The following is an 18,111-nucleotide window of genomic DNA, read 5'->3' on the forward strand; positions in this document are numbered from 1 at the left end:
ACATACCTTTACCAAAAACTCAAGCAATACGATATTTTCTTTATTTGCTGTATGCCTTTGTTTGCTAAAAGCTAACATTTTTTGCATTTATTTTTAAAGGGCTGTACTAAACCCACAGCTTTAAGTTTTTTTCCTTAAAAAAGCATTGTAGCCAATGCTTGAACTCACAAATGGTTTTAAAATACAGTATTTCTCTTCTCCACATTTCCATGCCTTCGTGTCAAAGCTTAGTTGTTTTTCCTGGTGAGCATCATAGATAATTTCCTGTTCGAAGTGTGGACAGGAGGGTGTTTCACAGCAATGGAGCTAAGTTTTTCCTCTTTTTAGTGAAATAGCAACCCAGATGTCCCTGTCAGTATAATAGAGACAGTCTCATGTAGCCCATGCTTCACACAAGCAGGAATGAATGCACTGTTTCTTAAGAAGATAGTTTATAAATTACAGAATGGTTCCTTCAGAGATGGGGCTACCTCCTCAGATATTCAGAGTATGAAATGGAAGAGCTAGTGTGTTTCACACTGGCTTGTTTGGTATTCATATATCTTACTGTTAATTCTGCAGTGTTTCATTGTGAATGAAAACCCCATTTTCAGCTCACTCTTGAGTCAACGATGGGCTGGGGTGTTGGACCACCCCTGGGTGTGTTCCTGAGCGTTCTGAGGGAATTCATACTTTTCCTTTTTACCTTCCCCAGGTTAAAAAAAAAAAAAAAAAAAAAAAACTTTGGAAAACCCAAGGGAGACCATTCCCCACGTATTGTGATGTCTAGTCAATTCTAAGAGTACCACCGGACACATGTGGACATTTGGGATTGCATTTCCCATTGTGATTTGACAGGTCCTCAAATCAAAGGGAACACTTTAAAGGAAAGCTTTGGTTGTCACCATTATACCACTGAGATAGTGTTAGCAAAGTATGGTTCAAATTAATTTATGGTATAACCAAGAGATTTTCTCTTCCAAAAGATGGATTTTATTGTAAATAGTTTCTCAAAATATTTTTAACTGGATCATGAGCATGGGGAGAGAAAGTTTCTCAGCTGCTAAGAATTTCCCCACTGTTTACTTCTTTCACTTACAGTGGTATTGCATATAAGATTACAAAATTTAAGGTTTTATTTGTATCTATTACCCAAACCATTAAATTGTCCTTGATTTCATCATTCTCTTGGAGGTCCAGTGCATAAAGGACTGATAGAGGGAAAGTTCCTCTAGCCAGTCTGCATGCTAACCCAGGATTAAGACCATCTCATTGAGTAGTATGTGAGGTCAAGTCTTTGTACTCTTCCAGACCAAACATTGAAATGGACTCATTCATATAACTTTCTGTAAATCCTGTAAGTGAAAAGATAGTCAACTGTCAGCAGTTGCTTTTTAAAAGGTCACTATAATAAGTACTATATAGTACAGTATTAATTTATAGCAGGATATCATATCTTGTAAACTGTATATAAAACACGGTTTTATGGTGCAATCATTTGTCCAACTTTTGTCTGTTACATTGTTTTTAGAGTGTACGTTCTTCTCATACCTAAGAATATCACTGTAAAATGCTGAAAACTATCTTTTCGTTTTATTTGCACAAGACTGAATTAGTTTGAAAGTTTTGGAAGCTCCTATTGAACATGCCTAGACACCTGTAAACATAAAAATATTAAGTTCATTAAAAGTAAACATTTCAGTATGATTCTTTCCAAAGGTAATCCATGTTCTATGTTGTTAACGTGTGAATGTGATTTTTCTGACTTGTCCACCTCTTAACCTATTTTCTGTTTTGTTTTTGAAGGATGGCTTTTTTTTTTTTTCTTTTTAATGTTCTAGATGACCAAAACACTATTGGTTTTTACCCTTTTGCCTAAAGCTTTGATGTCTCCACTTGATGTTCTATGAAGTCACTGTTTAATCTCTTAAGTGAAATACTAAATAGTCCTGGTGACAAACAATCTATTGATTTAGAGAAAGGCCCAGAAAAAAAAGTATTGAAAGGTAACTTTGGATATATTGTTAGCTATTATTTTGCATCGTGGGCTTCATGGGAAGAACATGTTGCATTTAATTTGTCTTTATTATAAGACTACTAGACACAAATTACTCTTACTATAGTAACCGCTTTGTCAACCCACTTTGATCTTCTTTTAAAAATTAAATTTGCATTCACAGTTCAAAACAGTAAGCTGTCTTTCAGAAAAATTTTGAAGGATAAAATACATGAAGGAAAAAAGTGGCCTGTGTAGGTAGAATTCACTACACAGGACTTGTAATTGTATCACCTCAAGAGATTTTAAAGTTTGTGATTAAGGTCTGTATATTATCCCAAACTTTATTAAGAATTGTTTTCTAATTGGTTTTGACATTTTTTCAATTAATAGTTTCAAAACAATTGTTAATACAACTGTATAAAATGAACATAATTTTCTTCACTTGTATTTTTGTTATTGAGCAAGTTTATCAAAATAAATTGTCTACTAAAGAAACTAAAAAGACTTCTATTACTTTGCATAAGCTTTGATTTAAAAAATCAATTTCTTATAGAGGTTCCACATATATACGCAGAGACACTTCCCTGCCTCTTGTTAGCATTGTGGTGGGGAAGGGTTCCCTCTCTTCTTCCACTCCTAGCTCACTCCTAGGTCAGAGCTGCTATTAATATTCCAGGTCACTGATTATGCCATGTTTAGCAATAAGAAGAGCCATTCAGCAATAAAACACCACATACACGTGGATTTGTCTTCTGCATCAAATTTCCATGAGCTAGGAGAAAAAAATTGAGCCAAAGCCCGGAAGACCAGCCATCTCTCTTTTCTTTCTTGCATATAGACTTAGCTCCATCTTGGCTTCAGTCTTCTGCTGTGTCTACTTTTACTTCACACCAAAGTAAATGTGGGTTGAAAGAACAAGATAAAGGCCCTTGGTCTTTAGACTGGTCCATTTACCCCACATTATAGCCTTACTAGAACCCTCTATGGAGGTATCAAGATTAGCCCAGCACAATAACAACTAGTGAATATCTCACCTTCACTGCTGTTTCTTCTTTATATGCCCTTTCCAAGAGCCTCCTGGGGTGTAAAGGGTTAAGACATGGTGAAAGATGGTTTTGAGTTCTGGGACTTGAAAGCATTTTCATAGGGTGCCCAACCATTCCAGGTGGCCTGAGACCTATGGATTCCCACAATGTGGGACTTTTTTGGGGAAAATCCTGGCAAACTAGGGTGGTCATTAGGTCACTCAATCTTCACACTATCCAAATCTTATTCTGATACATAACACCGATTAGAGGTACTCAAGAGGGTTCTTTTTGATAAGCACTAATGAATAGGTCAATTGATAACTGTAATGGTAGGCATATACCAGACTTTTTCCTTTTCTTCGGAAAAGGCAGCAGCATGGTTTTAACAATAACGTGCTCAAAAAATACCTTATTTTTTACTAAGTCTTCCATCAACTCTATTCTAGCTGCCCTATGGGATTATGGGGGAAACTCCAAAATGAGAGGACTGTGGCTTCTCTTGTGGGTCACAGTTACCCAGCCACAAAGTAAAGGCAGTTATTTATAAGTGGTATTAAAGATAGAAAGTATAATGTATTATTTTTTTAGAGTTTTGGTTCTTTTCCCAGAAGAAGAAAATACCATGGGATGATATTTTCAAGCACAATCAAGGTTTGTGCCTATCAACCCCAGTTCACCTAAGATTAATTTTCAAGAGTTTCAAGAAGAGATTTTTCATGAGACTCAAAATTTCATAGTTGGATGAAGTCTCAAAGAGCATGTCCAGGGTTTCCATTTTCAGATGAAGAAATTGAAGCCTCAGAAAGGCTTTCTGACTTTCCTAAAGTCTCTCGACTAGGTCTCAGCAGAGCCCTCAACATAGGAAAGAATGTCTTTGACAAATGCACATTGATCCTAGGACAAATATTCTCATTCTACAGCCATCTGAACCCACCTGTCTTCAGCTCATCTTCATCTGATGCTTATCCACCAAGTCATTTCTGTTGGGCCCAGAGTGTGGCTCGGTGGTAGAAGCCCTTGCCTGGCATGGGTGAGGCCTTGGGTTAGATTCCTAGCACTCCAAGTGGATTCTGCCAAAGTGTACTACGTTCTCATTCACATTTGTGTCATTCCCATTGCGCAGATGGAAGCCCCAACTCCGGTAAGCTGGCATAGAAAACTCTCCATGACTAGGCTTCGAGTGGCTTCCTCAACCTCCTCACTGTTTACTTTTTCTGACAAGCAGCCTGCTCTCCATTCTCTGACTACAACCTGCTTGCTGTTGTGGCTGTGTCTGCATTGTCTACTCCTGGTGGTTTTCTTTAATCCTGCTTGTGTTGAACTATACCTAATCCTTTGTTTTCCTTTTGCTTATTCCTCTGTAATAGTACTGGAGGGGAGTAGACCCCTGCATTCAAATCTCAGTTCCACAGTTTTAGTTTTGTGACCTTCAGGCAAATCATTTAACCTAGGTCTGTGAGCCTTGTTTTTTTTTATCTATACGATGGGGCTAATAACCATACCTACTTATGGGGCTATTGTTTGTTTAAATGAGACCAAGTGCCAGGAACAGAGTAAGCATTCAAATGTTGGTTGCTGCTATTATCATTAAAACATTTTTTTAACTAGATTATAAACTCTAGAATGCAAGGAATATGGCTTTCTCATGTTCCTGAGAGACCTGGCACAATGCTTTACCTATGGAATTGAATCATCAGGATTAAATTCAGGGGCTGAGGTTGTTGGTCAATAGTAGAGTGCTTGCCTAGCATGTATTAGGCACTGTGTTCGATTCTCAACACCTCATACAAATAAATAAAAATAAAGTTCTATTGACAACTAAAGCAAAATTATATATATATATATAAATTCAGGGATAGATTATAAAGGAAATTTATGGAACCATATTTCCTGGAAATTTAAAAGACCCAGTTACCTATTTGCTAGAATTATTTCAGTAAAAATTTTCCTGAAGGCAGAGGCTGGTCTAGATCTAGTGTGGTTACTTTATCAGTGGATATGTCCCCATTTAATATGTCAGTTTCATTGATCTCAGGATTTCCTTGTGGACTCAAGATTCTTACTGAACTCAGCTCTCACATTGCTGCTGATACAAACAGGAACAGGATGATGCAAGTGTCCTGTTGATCCTGAGAGAACTCTCTGGAGGCTTCTTCAAGCTTGTGGGTTCTCTGCTGTCTCGAAGCCCTACATTTGGTATGTTTTGCAAAGATTCGGTCTTGCCAAGATGTTCTTAATTATTTCTGCTAAAAGGAATAGATTCAAGAGTTTGATTTCATTTAGATGTGGTTTTCTCCAATTGACCATTTTAAGGTATTTTAATAAATATTGCCAGTGATATGTGGTCACTATTAAATCAATCTCCATTTGTTATCTGTCAGGGCAAGTCAGTAAAATAAATGCCATGTACTGACTCTGGCACCCTTTCTCGTGTTGTTTAAATATTTAAAACTGTCTAAGACAACTCTCATATGTTCTTTAAAAATTAGAACTTTTTCTTTTGTGTTGCTGTGTTTTCTGTGGCCAATGCAAATGCACTGGAAGAACAACAACAACAACAATCTTATCCATAATTGCTCTAGGGTAAGAAAAAATGAATCTACACATCTAAAAAAGATTTGACCACCTTCTGTATGTTTTACCAATTAAATGAGCATAGTGGACTTATTGTTTGCAGTCCTACCCTATACTCACTGTTCTAGTACGTGACTGTATTTCTGCTTTTAGGGTAATTGACAATTTTTTCTTCCTCAAAAAGCTATCATGAAGGAAGTGATCATGACCCTAAACTGGCACAAAGGATTTTCTTTTTACAACATATATCTGTAAAAAATCTTTTAAAAACAAACCAAAAAAGTCCAAAATAGGAGCACAGGAAGTTAAAAGTTTCCACACCCACAATCCACCTTCCAGAGAACCATTAATACTAGTTTATTGAGCATTCGAACAGACACTTTACTCTCCCTTCAGTTTAACAAAAGCAATATCATATATGTATCTACCACTGCTTCCCCAGTCAACATAATATTCCATTTTACACAAATTTAGGTTGTTTCCAGGTTTTTGTTAATATAAATAATGCTTTGGTGATCTTAGGTCTTACATTACAAAAACTTCCCGAATATCAAAATAACCTGATAATGAACTGAAGCATAGCAACCACTCTATTAAGATAATTCATATTTTCAAAAGTGCTGTGGTTAGGTAATAGTGGCATTCAGCAAGTTTAGAGAAAGAACATTAAATTCATGTGTCATGTGCTCTTCCATGTCATCTTAATTAATCCTCTTCCTGTGTCTTCAGAGGTGGTATTTTATAGACCAGAAAACTAGGGATCAAAAGGTGAACTACTTACCCAAGGTTCTGTAACTAACCAGTCATTGATCAATCTGAGTTTCAAACCTAGGTTCCCTGACTTCAGATCTAGGGCTCCTTCTGCTGTCGCACATGGCCAGTTTGTCTAGTCTAAAGGAAATAAAAATAGCTTGTCCCAGTTGCATGATTCTTTGGCTCAAACACGAGCAGCTAAATCTATGGCTTGCTGCTTCTGGATGTGAGATGCAAAGAACCATAAAAGGTAGTCCCTATTTAGAAACAACTTTGGAATTTATCTACTTTGCTGTAAGAAAAAAAAAGTAGGAAAAACCAACTTGTTTGTATTTACTCTTCCATCATTCCTATCTCATTGTCAAGCTTTCTCTTTACAATCATTGTTCGATGGCATTTTATAGTGTCGATGTACTTCACTGGTAAAACTAGGGATGTCATCTGTTGGGTTCTGTGGAGCTCTTTTAGGATCTAAGCACCCATGGAAATTTCCCCAGATAGGCTACTCCACACACCCCTCTATAGCACTTAAAAATCAATAGATCCCCTCTGTGCTCTGGGTAGGGAATTTATTAGGGTACCCTAAGTTTTGCAGAGGTCCATGGCTCAAACATTAGGAAGCCCCCCCAGTCATTTGTCCACACATTACTGCCAAGGCCTCAGATGTCCCATAATTGGGGCATGATACACTGGTGAGCTGGGTGCCTCCTGTGCCTATGGTTTTGAATACACTGAGTACTCATGGGTCCTCTTAGGTTGTGACTCACCAAGGCCCTGCTACCCAGCACTGAGAGGCCTCCACTCCTTCTCATTTTCAGATCTCTGTTCATCTAGGAGAATCTCCCTCCCCTTGGCTTCCTTCAGAGGCATGTTAGCTTAGTACCCACATCCTCTTTCTTTGGAAAACTGCTCCTTTCCTACCTCAGGCTATGTGGCTTTGTGGGCTGATTTCACTTTCTGGCCCCAAAGCTGGACACAGAAGCTGGCCTGGGCAATCAGGGCACAGTGATTCCCTCAGGAATGAGTGTGGCATATAACCAAGAAGCCAAGCCTGGAACTCGCTGGAACTGGAAAGAAATGTTCTTTCTTTAGGGTTGCTCAGTTGGGGAGAAGGTTGGCACTGCTTGGGTCCAAAGTTTGCCAGCCACACCTGAAAAGCCTACCTAGGAATCAAGCCATTACAGAAGAAAGGAAGCGGAGGAATGGAGATGGGTGTTCTGTTAACATTATTTTAGCCTTTGGGTCAAGTCAGGCCTGAATCCAGAACTATCCCTGGCTTTTCTATTATTTAAACAAATAAATTCTTTTTTTTTTTTTTCCTGAAGCCACATTGACGCAGGTTTCTGTCTTTTAATTGAAAGGATTTTGATACACTGCCACTTGACATTTAACACATCACTTACCTTCCCTGCCTCAGCATGTCCCTTGAATCTTTTAGTGAGCTGAGGCTTTTACAAAAGACAGAGCTGTTGACTTCATGCTGCTTCTCCACTCAACAAAAAGCACCTGCTCCCTAGTTTGAAATGAAGGATTGAAATAAAGGAAAACACAAATTAGTAACCACACACACACACACACAAAAAGGTCTCTCCATATGCCTGGGAAATGTTACCAGCTCTCACATGGAATATGAGTTGACCCTGATCAGGTCCCAAGAGCCTCAAATAGGAGAAATTCCTCTGATGTCTTACATGGGGCCAATCAGTCTACATTCTGAGGGGAGCTGAGAAAAATGGTACCCACACACAGCTTTCTTCTTGGCTGGTCAACCTGAAAATCTTACTCTACTTTATCCATTTTGCACGAGAACATTCAGAATGTGTGTCATGTAAGCTCGAGTAGAAGAAAGCAATAACAAGAGTTTTCAGTACTGAGTTTTACTGCTTGTAAAACATTAAAAACCCATGTATCCAGGGACCCAGGGAAATGAGAGTATTAGATGACCTGCCATGTCTCACAAAGTGGTGTCTCAAAATTAGCCCGCCTCTTCCACCCAGGATTTCCATCAAGGTGGGCACCAAGATCCTCACCTCCTATTCACAGAGTAGCCATGAGTTATCGTGGACTGTGAGTCCCTTCTTTCTGATCTCGCTCTTGGTGGTGTTGCTAAATGCTAAATACCCTGGCTTTACACATGGTGCTCCCAGCCCATGACTGCCCAAGTAACATGCTGGATCAAGTTTCTACTTTGAGGAGTGTGGTTGTTCCTGACCTGGCCTGTAGGAGACGCTGCTGGGCTCAACATCTAAAGGACATCTGTAATATGATAACTACCACAGACTGCACATGTTCTAACTTCTTATTAAAGGTTCAGAAACTGAAGACTGATTTTGAGAAATTACTTAGATAAGAAAAACTAAGTGCAGATACCTTAGCCACTTACAAGCTGGTTGACATTGGATTCATCACTTCATTTCTCTTGAACTCTATAAAAGAAGAGGTTAGAGAGGCCCCCAGTGATGGGCCAGGACCTGGTTACATCATAATCACTTGAGACCATTGTTAAAGGTTCATGCTCCCACAATGGCCACAGTTCTAATCAATCGCCTGCGTGAGAATGTACATGCTTGCTTAGCAAACAGCCCAGGTGATTCGGATGGGCACCCAGGTCTAGGAACCACTGTAGAAGATAATTGTCTTGTGATGCTAAGAGGTCACTGAGCATGCTGCCATATTAGCCAGGCTTGGGCAGGACTGGGCATGGTGGGGGTGGAGACTGTCAGTCTTCTCCCAGGGAGACCTAGGGAGTCTAAGGAGAAGATCGCCATTTTCATGCTCATTACAGGCTCCCTGGTATCTTCCGTTTCTATCACAAGAAAACAGCAGGTCTAAATCATAGTCCTCTGCTGACCCAGAGGTTCTAAAAATAGAAAAGAGATCCAAATCCTGCTTCCAGGATCTTGTGAGGGTGAAAGAGAGTAGATTGCCTGGGAGAGGTTCTAACAACAAAGAGGTGATAACTCTTCCCTGGGGCCAGAGTTTTCCCCTTGCCCTGCCCCAAGCTGCAGTGGCTTGGTCGGTTGCCTTGGAGACCAGCTAACACTTCCTGCAGGGCAGGCTCCCCTATGGAGTTGCTTAGAGGAGCTTGGAGCAACTAGAAATCGGAAGCAGGAGAAGCAGAGCCCTGGAGTGCCAGAGACCCTTCTCCCACAGATGGAGAAATAAAAGGAAATGCAAATAAAGGCAGGTGAGTGTCCCAAAGGTGGACAGGGTTTGGAAGAAAGAGGGCAGGAGAGGCCCAGATGCTAATTCCTTGACTGAGCAAGAAAGCTTTAGGGAGCCTGGGATCTTAAGTCCCTGCTCCCTGCCTGCCAAGCCTGGTTCTAGGTGCCGAGGGTATGCAATAGAGAAGCTGATTGGGGAGATACCATGACAACTTGATATGAAATAGAATAGCAAACAAGACTTCCACAGGGTTTCTGCTACGGAGTTTGGGATAGCAAATAGGAGTCCGAAGGAACTTACTGAGTTTATTGCCAGATGAAAGAGGAAAGGGGCATTTTGAGAACACCTTGAGCACAGGTAGGTATGAAATAGTAAGATGTAGAAATAGGGGTTCTCGGGAAGAAGGTCTGACTTGTTTGACTTAGAGCACTGAGGAGCCATGGCAGAGTTCTAAACAGGTAGTGATAGCAGCAACTCTGCATATTAGAAAAAAATCATTCTGGCATCATGATTGGCTGGGGACAAGGCATGAGACAATTCTGCAGTTAAAAGTGCAAACCCTGAGGATGGCTTTATCTTGGATGAAAATTTAGAAGAATCAGCTGTTAATAATTCAGAAAGTTAGCTGAAGGTTTTCTTTTATCCCCAAATCAACACTTCCTCCGTCCCTTTGACCAAAATGCCAACAGCCATGAACCAGTCTGTACTTTCCCTACTCTTCTAGCCACTCTCCCTGGGCAATATGGCCCACCTTTGCCCAAATTCTGGGCCTGCCCTTAAAGCATTTGTTCAATAAGTGCCTTTTTGTTTTTTTAAGAAGCTGCTATGTTTTAGGCACTGTAAAAGTCTTCTAGTAGTGGACATTTCAAAGTCCCTGCCCTCAGGGAGCTCATGTCTAGTGTGCTCAGGTTGGGACAGAAGGAGTAGACCATTGGCATACAGAAGGTCAGATGGTGAGGTCTGCTGTGGAAAACACTACAATGGGTGGAGGCTCCTGTTTGACTCTGAACAGAGGCCTGAGGGTAAGGCTGTGACAGTTCATCCTACTCCCCAGTCCAGCTCTCTTTGGGTCCCCGAAGGCACTTGAAATATTAATGAAAGGAATAAGTGCTTAGGAGTCTCATGCTGAAGTGCTTCAAGGCGGCAGATATTTAGTGGCATTCTGGATTTCTATAGTACTTTGTATTTTGAAAAGCACTTTCTCAAACTTGAGTTCATTCGATCCTCTTGACAATGAAGTTGGAAGTAGGCCCTCGGTTACTTCATCCCTCTTCCACTCTACAGATGAGAAAACCCAAGGTCCAGAGCTCTTCCCAGGCCCCACGTTGCTTGGTCTCCTCCACTGGCCCATGCAAGAGCCCCCAGAACCATTCGCAAGCCTCAAATGCATTTAAAAAAGCATTAATCACCACCACCACCACCCCGCAAATAAGGAACTAAGACCCTATGTAGGGGCCCCTGTTCATCAGGCATTTCTGTTTCAACAGTCCCTGCCATAGGGTTTCCAGAAAAGCTCACTGAAGTCAAGCCAGTTTTGGTTTTTAATTTAAAACACTGCCACATGACCCTGGTGCTTCCCAGATAATAAAGCATCTTCCAAATAAAAGAAGTGAAAGCCAGTTGCTGAACCATTGCTAAGCTCTTGCATGGAGCAATTTCCTAAGAGAATATACTAATGTTCGAGCTGCAACTTCATAGTTTCTCACAGGTTGCGGCATAGCCAGGATTTGTTTGGTTGCAAGTAACAGCTAGCTTAAGCAAAAAAGTAGAGTTATAAGAAACAGGCTCACCGAGACCAAGAGCAGAAAATGGGTCTGTTCTTACCAAATGCCTGGGATAAATAGTTAGAAATTCAAGAGTCGAGGCAGTTTTTCAACCTCCTTTCCTTTATCCTCACTTCCTCAAAATACTTATTGTTTGCCAGTCCCTGCTCTCAGGTAAATAGTAGTGTCATGGGAGAGACATACCATTTCTTTAAAAATCATGCTAATGTATTTATCATTCCAAATTAAGACAAGCTATTTAAAAGAAAGGAAGACAGTCCTGGGAAAATATATAAAACAAAGTAACCTGAACTTGAATGGAATGCTGGAGACTTTTCCCAAAGGAAACATATATGAGCTGAAACATCAAAGATGAGGAGAGTACAGGGAGGGCAGGAGAATGTTCCAGAGCAAAGACAGCAGCACATGCAAAGATCCTGGGGTGAGAGGAACTATGAAGCATTCCAGGGCCTTTGTGGAACACAGAAGGGAGGGTGCGTGGGAAAGTAGGAAGTCTAGAGAGGTTGATGAGCAGCAGTCAAACCCTGTGGGGCCTCAAATTCCATTTCAAGGATCTTAGTCTTCCTCCTAGGGAAAAAGGGAAGACTTTGATGAGTTTTGAGCAACAGGGAGAAGATGAGAGTACAACACTGGATTCATGTTTTTAAAAGACACTCCAGTCGGTAAAGAGAACAGAGTGGATGGGAGGGCTGAGGGGACCTAGAGGGCAAGCCAGGGTCTACTGCAGTGTCTATGACAGAGGTTACAGTGGCCTGGACTGGAGACAGATAAATGGTGAGGTTTGAGAGAGTCTTAAAACTAACAGGATGAGATGATGGAATGGCATCAGGAGTGGGTGTCAAGAACAATTCCTAGATTTTTGACTCCTGTAAGTAGATGCTAAGTAGATGGTGGTTCTTTTCTGTTAGCTAGAAAGCAATGGAAAGAGGAGAGTGTTGTAGGGAATATCATGAGTTCAGTGTTGAACACACTGGGTTTGAAATGCTTCAAGTGGAAATATCCAATGTCAGTGAATTCCCAGCTCTGGAGTCAGGGAGGGACGTCTGAGCTCTTGATGTACAAATGGCAGTCGTTCACGGATAGGTGGCAGTGGAAGCCTGGGACATAGGTAAGAGGAGACATGAGAGCCGTGTGCCCTCCTCAACCTCCAGGAAAGCAGGTAGAGGAGAAGCCTGGGAAGGAGCCTGAGAAGAGCAGGCAGGAAGGGAAGAAGCCAGGAGACCATGGCCCCACAGAAATGACCATCCCCTCCACCTTCCCCTGGAGAGCCTCTTCCTGCTCCTAATAACAAATTCCCAGGGAGAGGATCTGATTGATCCATCTTGGATATACACCTCCAATAAGCGGTGCCTTCCAAAGTAGAAGGATCTCACTCAAGGGTGAGCTCAGAGCTCAGCCTCATCTCAATATTCTTTCTGTTCTACTCTCCTCATCTTGAAATTCCTACCATCTGGCCAAACAGGCCTTCTGTGAGTTCCTTGGATTGGCTAAGGTCTTCCTCACCTCAGGGTTTGGAAACCAGCTGTTCACTCTGCTTTCCCATCCTTCCCATGGACTCTCCTTTTCACCCTTCAAAAAGATCTGAGCTCAAAAGACACCTGCCCCCACCACTTCACCTTGAGGAAGAGCTCCTTTCCTGATGCCTTTCTATGACAGCCTCCTGTCCGTTTCCTTCACAGCGTGTGTCATGGTGTGTAATTTTGATTTTTCAGACCAATTTTAGAATATAAACCCCACAAGGTCAAGGACAATACCTATCTCACTGGTTCTCAACGGGGGTCAGTTTTGCACCTCCCCCCCCCCCCCGCCCATCATCAGGGGATACTTGGCAATGTCCAGAGATGCTTTTATCTCAAGGAAGAGGAAGGTGCTGGTGGCATCTAACAGGGATCAGCCGGGGACACTGCCAAACATTCTGCAATGTACACACACAACAGAATGGTCCACCCCCGAACATCAGAAGGCCAAAGTGGAGAAACCCTTGCCACCGTGTTCACCTTTGAATCCTTAGCACAAAGCACAATGCCTTAAACCTACTAGATGTTCAATATGTATTTAGTGTAACTAAAGAACAGCTGAGCTGAGCAAACCCCGCAAAAATATTGTCTACATGCTGTGTTTATCCTCTTGTGATCTTTTCCTCCTTAGGAAAATAAGAGTAGGTTATTTTTATAATGGGACCCAAATTAGTCCTGTCTTCCATGGTCAAGATAATAGATTTCTGGAAAATCATTCCTAAGCAGGATTCTCTGGTTTTGCAAATAAAAACAGCAACAGCAATGTTTTATCCCATGGGAGTCGAGAGGGGATGTCTGCCTTGAAGTGAGACCAGATAATGGTTATTGCAACATTTTACATCTATCTACCTGGGGGCTTTCATTATCTAACCACCAAAACGGTATGATGTAATGTCTCACGAACTTGAAGTCCATAACTGATCAGGACTCTACAGGCACCCTCTCAGTTCCAGCACAGAAATACCAATGTTCTTGGAATCCTTTTGGAACTAGACGAAAGAAAAGAGGGAGGCACTGGTTGTGTAGAGTCGATGTCCAGGACATTGATCTAATCACTTTATGTTTTGTAGCATGAAGAAAAACACTGATAGAGATCCAAGGAAGCAATTGACCCAGAAGAAAATGAATGGACCCAGCCAGAATCCAGACAGTGGATTACTGGTCACCCACGTTAACCAGACCCAGGACTTACTGGTAAAAACCAAGACACTTTTAGTGAGTGGTGACATGTCACAGCTAGGGCACAGAGAACTCCATCAACTCTGGGTATTTCTTTCTTCACATAGGATCCCCAGACTAAAAAAAAAAAAAAAAGGTTAATTAAGCATTAATCTCTAATCTCCTGCCTTTAGAAATGAATGAAGAATCTTTATGTTGTTCCTAGGAATTTTACAGTCTTTTCGGCCACATTATTAAATATTCAGGAGTCTGTCAAGTCCGAAGTCTAAAGTATTTTATTCTAAAGTTTCCCTTCTTGAGACTTTTTTTTTTTTTTTAAATTTTAGGATTCCCTAAAGTTTAAACAGAAAATTCTGTTTCAGAAAGTGCTGGTAAAGCAGGAGAGTCGTGGCAGAATTAAGCTCCAGAATAGACAGACTTTGGTATTAGTCTGACTCTCCATGTATTAGCAAGCTGCTTTCCAGAGGGGGTGGGACTGTCTAGAACATTCATTCTACAATGGAAAGAGCCACCATGGCTGGTTGTCAGGTGCAAGGCTATCCCACAACCATCTGCTAACCTACTAAAATATCTAGAATTTAAATATGGTACCTTTGAATGGTAATCCGTTTAAAACTACACCATTCTAATGCTGGTAATTAAACAACCAGAAGAACAGTCCTATTTTCTTTCCTCAAGTTTTGGCATTTATGGGAATGCAAGTTTAATTAAAAGGAAATGAGGAAAGGTCAACAGCATCTTGAAATGCTGAAGAAATCTTCCAATGATTTCAAATGTTGATGGCATGCTCTTTATTCCAACTATCTTCATATCAAAATGTGAGGTGACTTCCCAGGCGTACAAAGGACCACTCTTAATTTATCAGCCACATTCAGAGTCTCCTTTTCCTCTCTGATAGAGAGTTGTGGGAAAGAGGGAAAGAACACCAACACCACTCCATGTAGAGCATCTACTTTTATACGTAACGAGCATTCCAAATCTAAAATGTGGTTAAGAGTAGATCTCCAAATATTAGTAACTCAAAATCCACGTCCTCCAACATGAAAGATCATTTCAAATGCAAGGAAGATGGAAGATGAAATGCTCCCAAGCTCAGAGGTCCCAGCCAGCCCTTAAAGATGAGAAGAGTGACATCTAGTGTTCGCATGAGGCAGAGCAGCATTTCCTGAAGTATAGGACAGGGACCCTGCCTTTCAAGGGCAGGATGTTGATTAGCATGGAATCGCATAAGGAGCAAGTTCTCAGTCCTTTCTCTCATTCTTTCAGGAGATAAGCAGTTCAGCGCTGGCGTAGTGTTATGGTTACAAGCATGACTTGAGCTTCATAAGCCTGGGATTGAATCCCAGCTCCACCATTACTCGCTGTGTGGCCTTGGGCAAATTACTTAAGTGCTCTGTGCTTCAGTTTCCTTGTCAGTAAAATGGGGTTATGATGATGATGAACCTACTTTGTAGAGGTAAATAGGTTAATGTATGGAAAATACTTGACAGTAAGTGCTGCTTAGGTTTTGCTATGATTATTGAGCGTGTTTTTCATGCTTCCTTCATACCTGCTAATTTCCTTTTGGAACAGAGGACAGAGCAGGTCTCAGGCACAGAACAAAGGCATGGATGCTATCTAGAGGGAAGATAGTAGCAGGTTTTATTTTCATTGTTTTTGCCTTGGCGGGGGAGGGGGGCATTATGACCAAACCTCAGGGGAAAATAAGGATCAGGGTGGAGAATTGTTTGTGGAGGGACACTCAAGGTTATATTCTATAACCATAGCTTCACAATGCCCATTATACAGCTGGGGAAAGGGAGGCTAGGAAATGGAGAATGCCTCTACCTGGTCACAGTAGCTCATCCAACCACCAGGTAGTATCCATCTCCTCCCTGACACCCTGCCCAATCCCAGGAGAGCCCTGGCACACACAAGGTCCAGGAGAACCCACTTAGGGTTCAAACATCTATGAATCTGGCCTGGGGTCCCAGCCGGGTTGTAAAGAGTGCTCAGACTCACCCCACAGTCCTTAGATACCACTGGAGGAAAGGGTTTCACACATGGGGCCGAGTTGGGGTCTCACCCCCAGCTGAATTGTGGCCGGCTCTGGCAACACTGAAGGACCTCTGTGCCACAGAAACTGCAGTAGTTGTCCTGGAAGCTCCTTCAGAGTCCCCACCTGATCCAGGCTGTGGGGAGAGGGGTCCGTCCAGCCTCTTCTTGGGTCCCACTACCCCATATTCTCTGCGCTCCAACACGCAGCTGCCTTTCTGGTCTTCAAGCCCTACCCACCCCCAGGCCTCCACCTGGAAGGTGAATTTCCAGCTCAGGCGACTAATCGGCCTCCCCATCTCCACCCAGTCATTTTCCATCAACTTCCCCTACTCTGTTCTCTTAATGGCATGGCTCCTCTCTGAGACTGTAATGCATGTTGATGCCTTCCCAGTTTACTGCCCACCTCTCCATGCTAGGATGTAGCACTTCTTTCCTTGTCCACACAGCCCTAGCCCCAGGGACAGGGCCCAGTTCAAGGTAATGGCTCAGAAATACCCACTAGAAAGGGGAAGGCAGAAATGCCAGGCTCCAGAAGAGGTGAGCAGACCAGGCCGACTCAGCCCCACACCAGGATTCGCCACCTTCCGGCTCCCAGAAAGCACAGCCCATGTCAAATTCTTGTCATGACAGATTTCAGCTCCACCACCAAGTGCACCGTGTACATTTTGAGCTTAGCAGTAATGTAAGTGACACAAAGGTCACTAGGTCCCAGCAGGGGAGCGCCGTCCCTGTCATGGCCTCAATCCTTCAATGCCTAGGAAAGTCTTCTAAAACATCCACAGCTGGACAGAATCACCCCACTTTTCACATTCTAAAAGGTCCTTTAAATGTTTAAAGGACCTTTTAGAATGACGGGCGGCAGATCTCGCTCACCTGAAAAGGTACAGAGAATCCAAGTGTGGAAATAAACAGAAGACACCCCCTGCAAATGAACCCACCATCACTTGTGTTTTGCAGAGACTCAAAGGCAGGTGGGGAAAGGGGAAAATTTGTCATGAAAAAGGAGAGACTGCAAGTCTGAGGGTATTGTGTGAGGTGGCTGGAGATGAGCTCATTAGAAGCAGGCATCTTCTGTGACTGGTTTGAGGACATTTGACTTTTCTCTGGTTGGTCCTGAGTTGGAAGTGGGAACAAAAATATAGGGAGGTTGCTGGGTGCAGTGGTGCATGCCTGTAATTCCAGAGGCTCCGGAGGCTGAGGCAGGAGGATCACGAGTTCAAAGCCAGCCTCAGCAACTTAGCAAGATCCTAAGCAACTCAGCGAGACCCTTTCTCTTCTAAATAAAATATTTTTTCAAAGTCTTGGGGATGTGGTTCAGTGGTTAGGCACCCCTAGGTTCAATTCCTGATAATCCCCCCACCCAAAAATTGGGGATGTTACCAATCAGTGACTAAATCCTGACTACTTGGGGTGAATCCCTGCAGAGGTTGTGGCTCAGAGTTCTACAATCGAGTTGTCTGGCCACTGTATGGGGGCATAGTCATTTACAAGGCAGGCTGTGGTGTTACCCTAGAATGGCCTAGCCACATCTGGAGATGAGGCACGGGAAGGGGAATGGGTTGGGTGTCCAGAACCACTGGCCCAGAGTACTGGCCACCAATCCATTTGTTTCTATAGCAAGGAGAATTCGCAGAATGCCTTAGCGGGGGATCTGGCACCCCTGGGGTATCCACGTGAAGAAAACCAAGGCATCCTTGTCCCTATCTCACACACAGTCTTCTGTCTGACTCTGGCTTCTGTCTTGCAGAAGCTGCAGGAAAGCAAGGATCAGTCTTCAGTTTTGGAAGAGTCTGAAGACTGGCTTTCAACTCACAGTTTAAAGTTTGAGAAACTCACCCTGTCTGACCTGATCAGTCAGGGCACAGCCATGCTGTAAGTCTGAAGCCATTCCCCTCACTCCTGAGAGCTGCATGATTTGCCCCGCCCCCAGTCCTGAGAGACCCCTTCATCAGGCTTTAATTTTTCAGGGAAGAGAGCTGCAATGTCACCCAAAAAGTGCGCTTCTGCACCCACACCATCCACCGTTTTGAATCAAAGCTTTCTGAGTAAGTATGTTTCTCCCACAACCCAGTGCTCAAGAGTTAGGTTGTTCCCCA

At 42.4% G+C, this 18,111-nt stretch overlaps 1 protein-coding gene across 1 annotated transcript in view; it reads left to right on the top strand.

Moving 5' to 3' along the window:
* Positions 1 to 5,048: 5,048 nt before the first annotated feature.
* Vwa3a (von Willebrand factor A domain containing 3A) overlaps positions 5,049 to 18,111 on the top strand; it is a 51,797-nt gene continuing 38,734 nt past the window's right edge. The window contains exons 1-4 of the mRNA XM_076840482.2: positions 5,049 to 5,202; positions 13,870 to 13,993; positions 17,763 to 17,887; positions 17,983 to 18,060. Coding sequence (XP_076696597.2) covers positions 13,871 to 13,993; positions 17,763 to 17,887; positions 17,983 to 18,060 — 326 coding nt within the window. The 5' untranslated portion in view covers positions 5,049 to 5,202; position 13,870. The remainder of the gene's footprint in view (positions 5,203 to 13,869; positions 13,994 to 17,762; positions 17,888 to 17,982; positions 18,061 to 18,111) is intronic.

This window comes from Callospermophilus lateralis, chromosome 19 (genome assembly GCF_048772815.1).
Source record: "Callospermophilus lateralis isolate mCalLat2 chromosome 19, mCalLat2.hap1, whole genome shotgun sequence".
Classification (NCBI taxonomy): Eukaryota; Metazoa; Chordata; class Mammalia; order Rodentia; family Sciuridae; genus Callospermophilus; species Callospermophilus lateralis.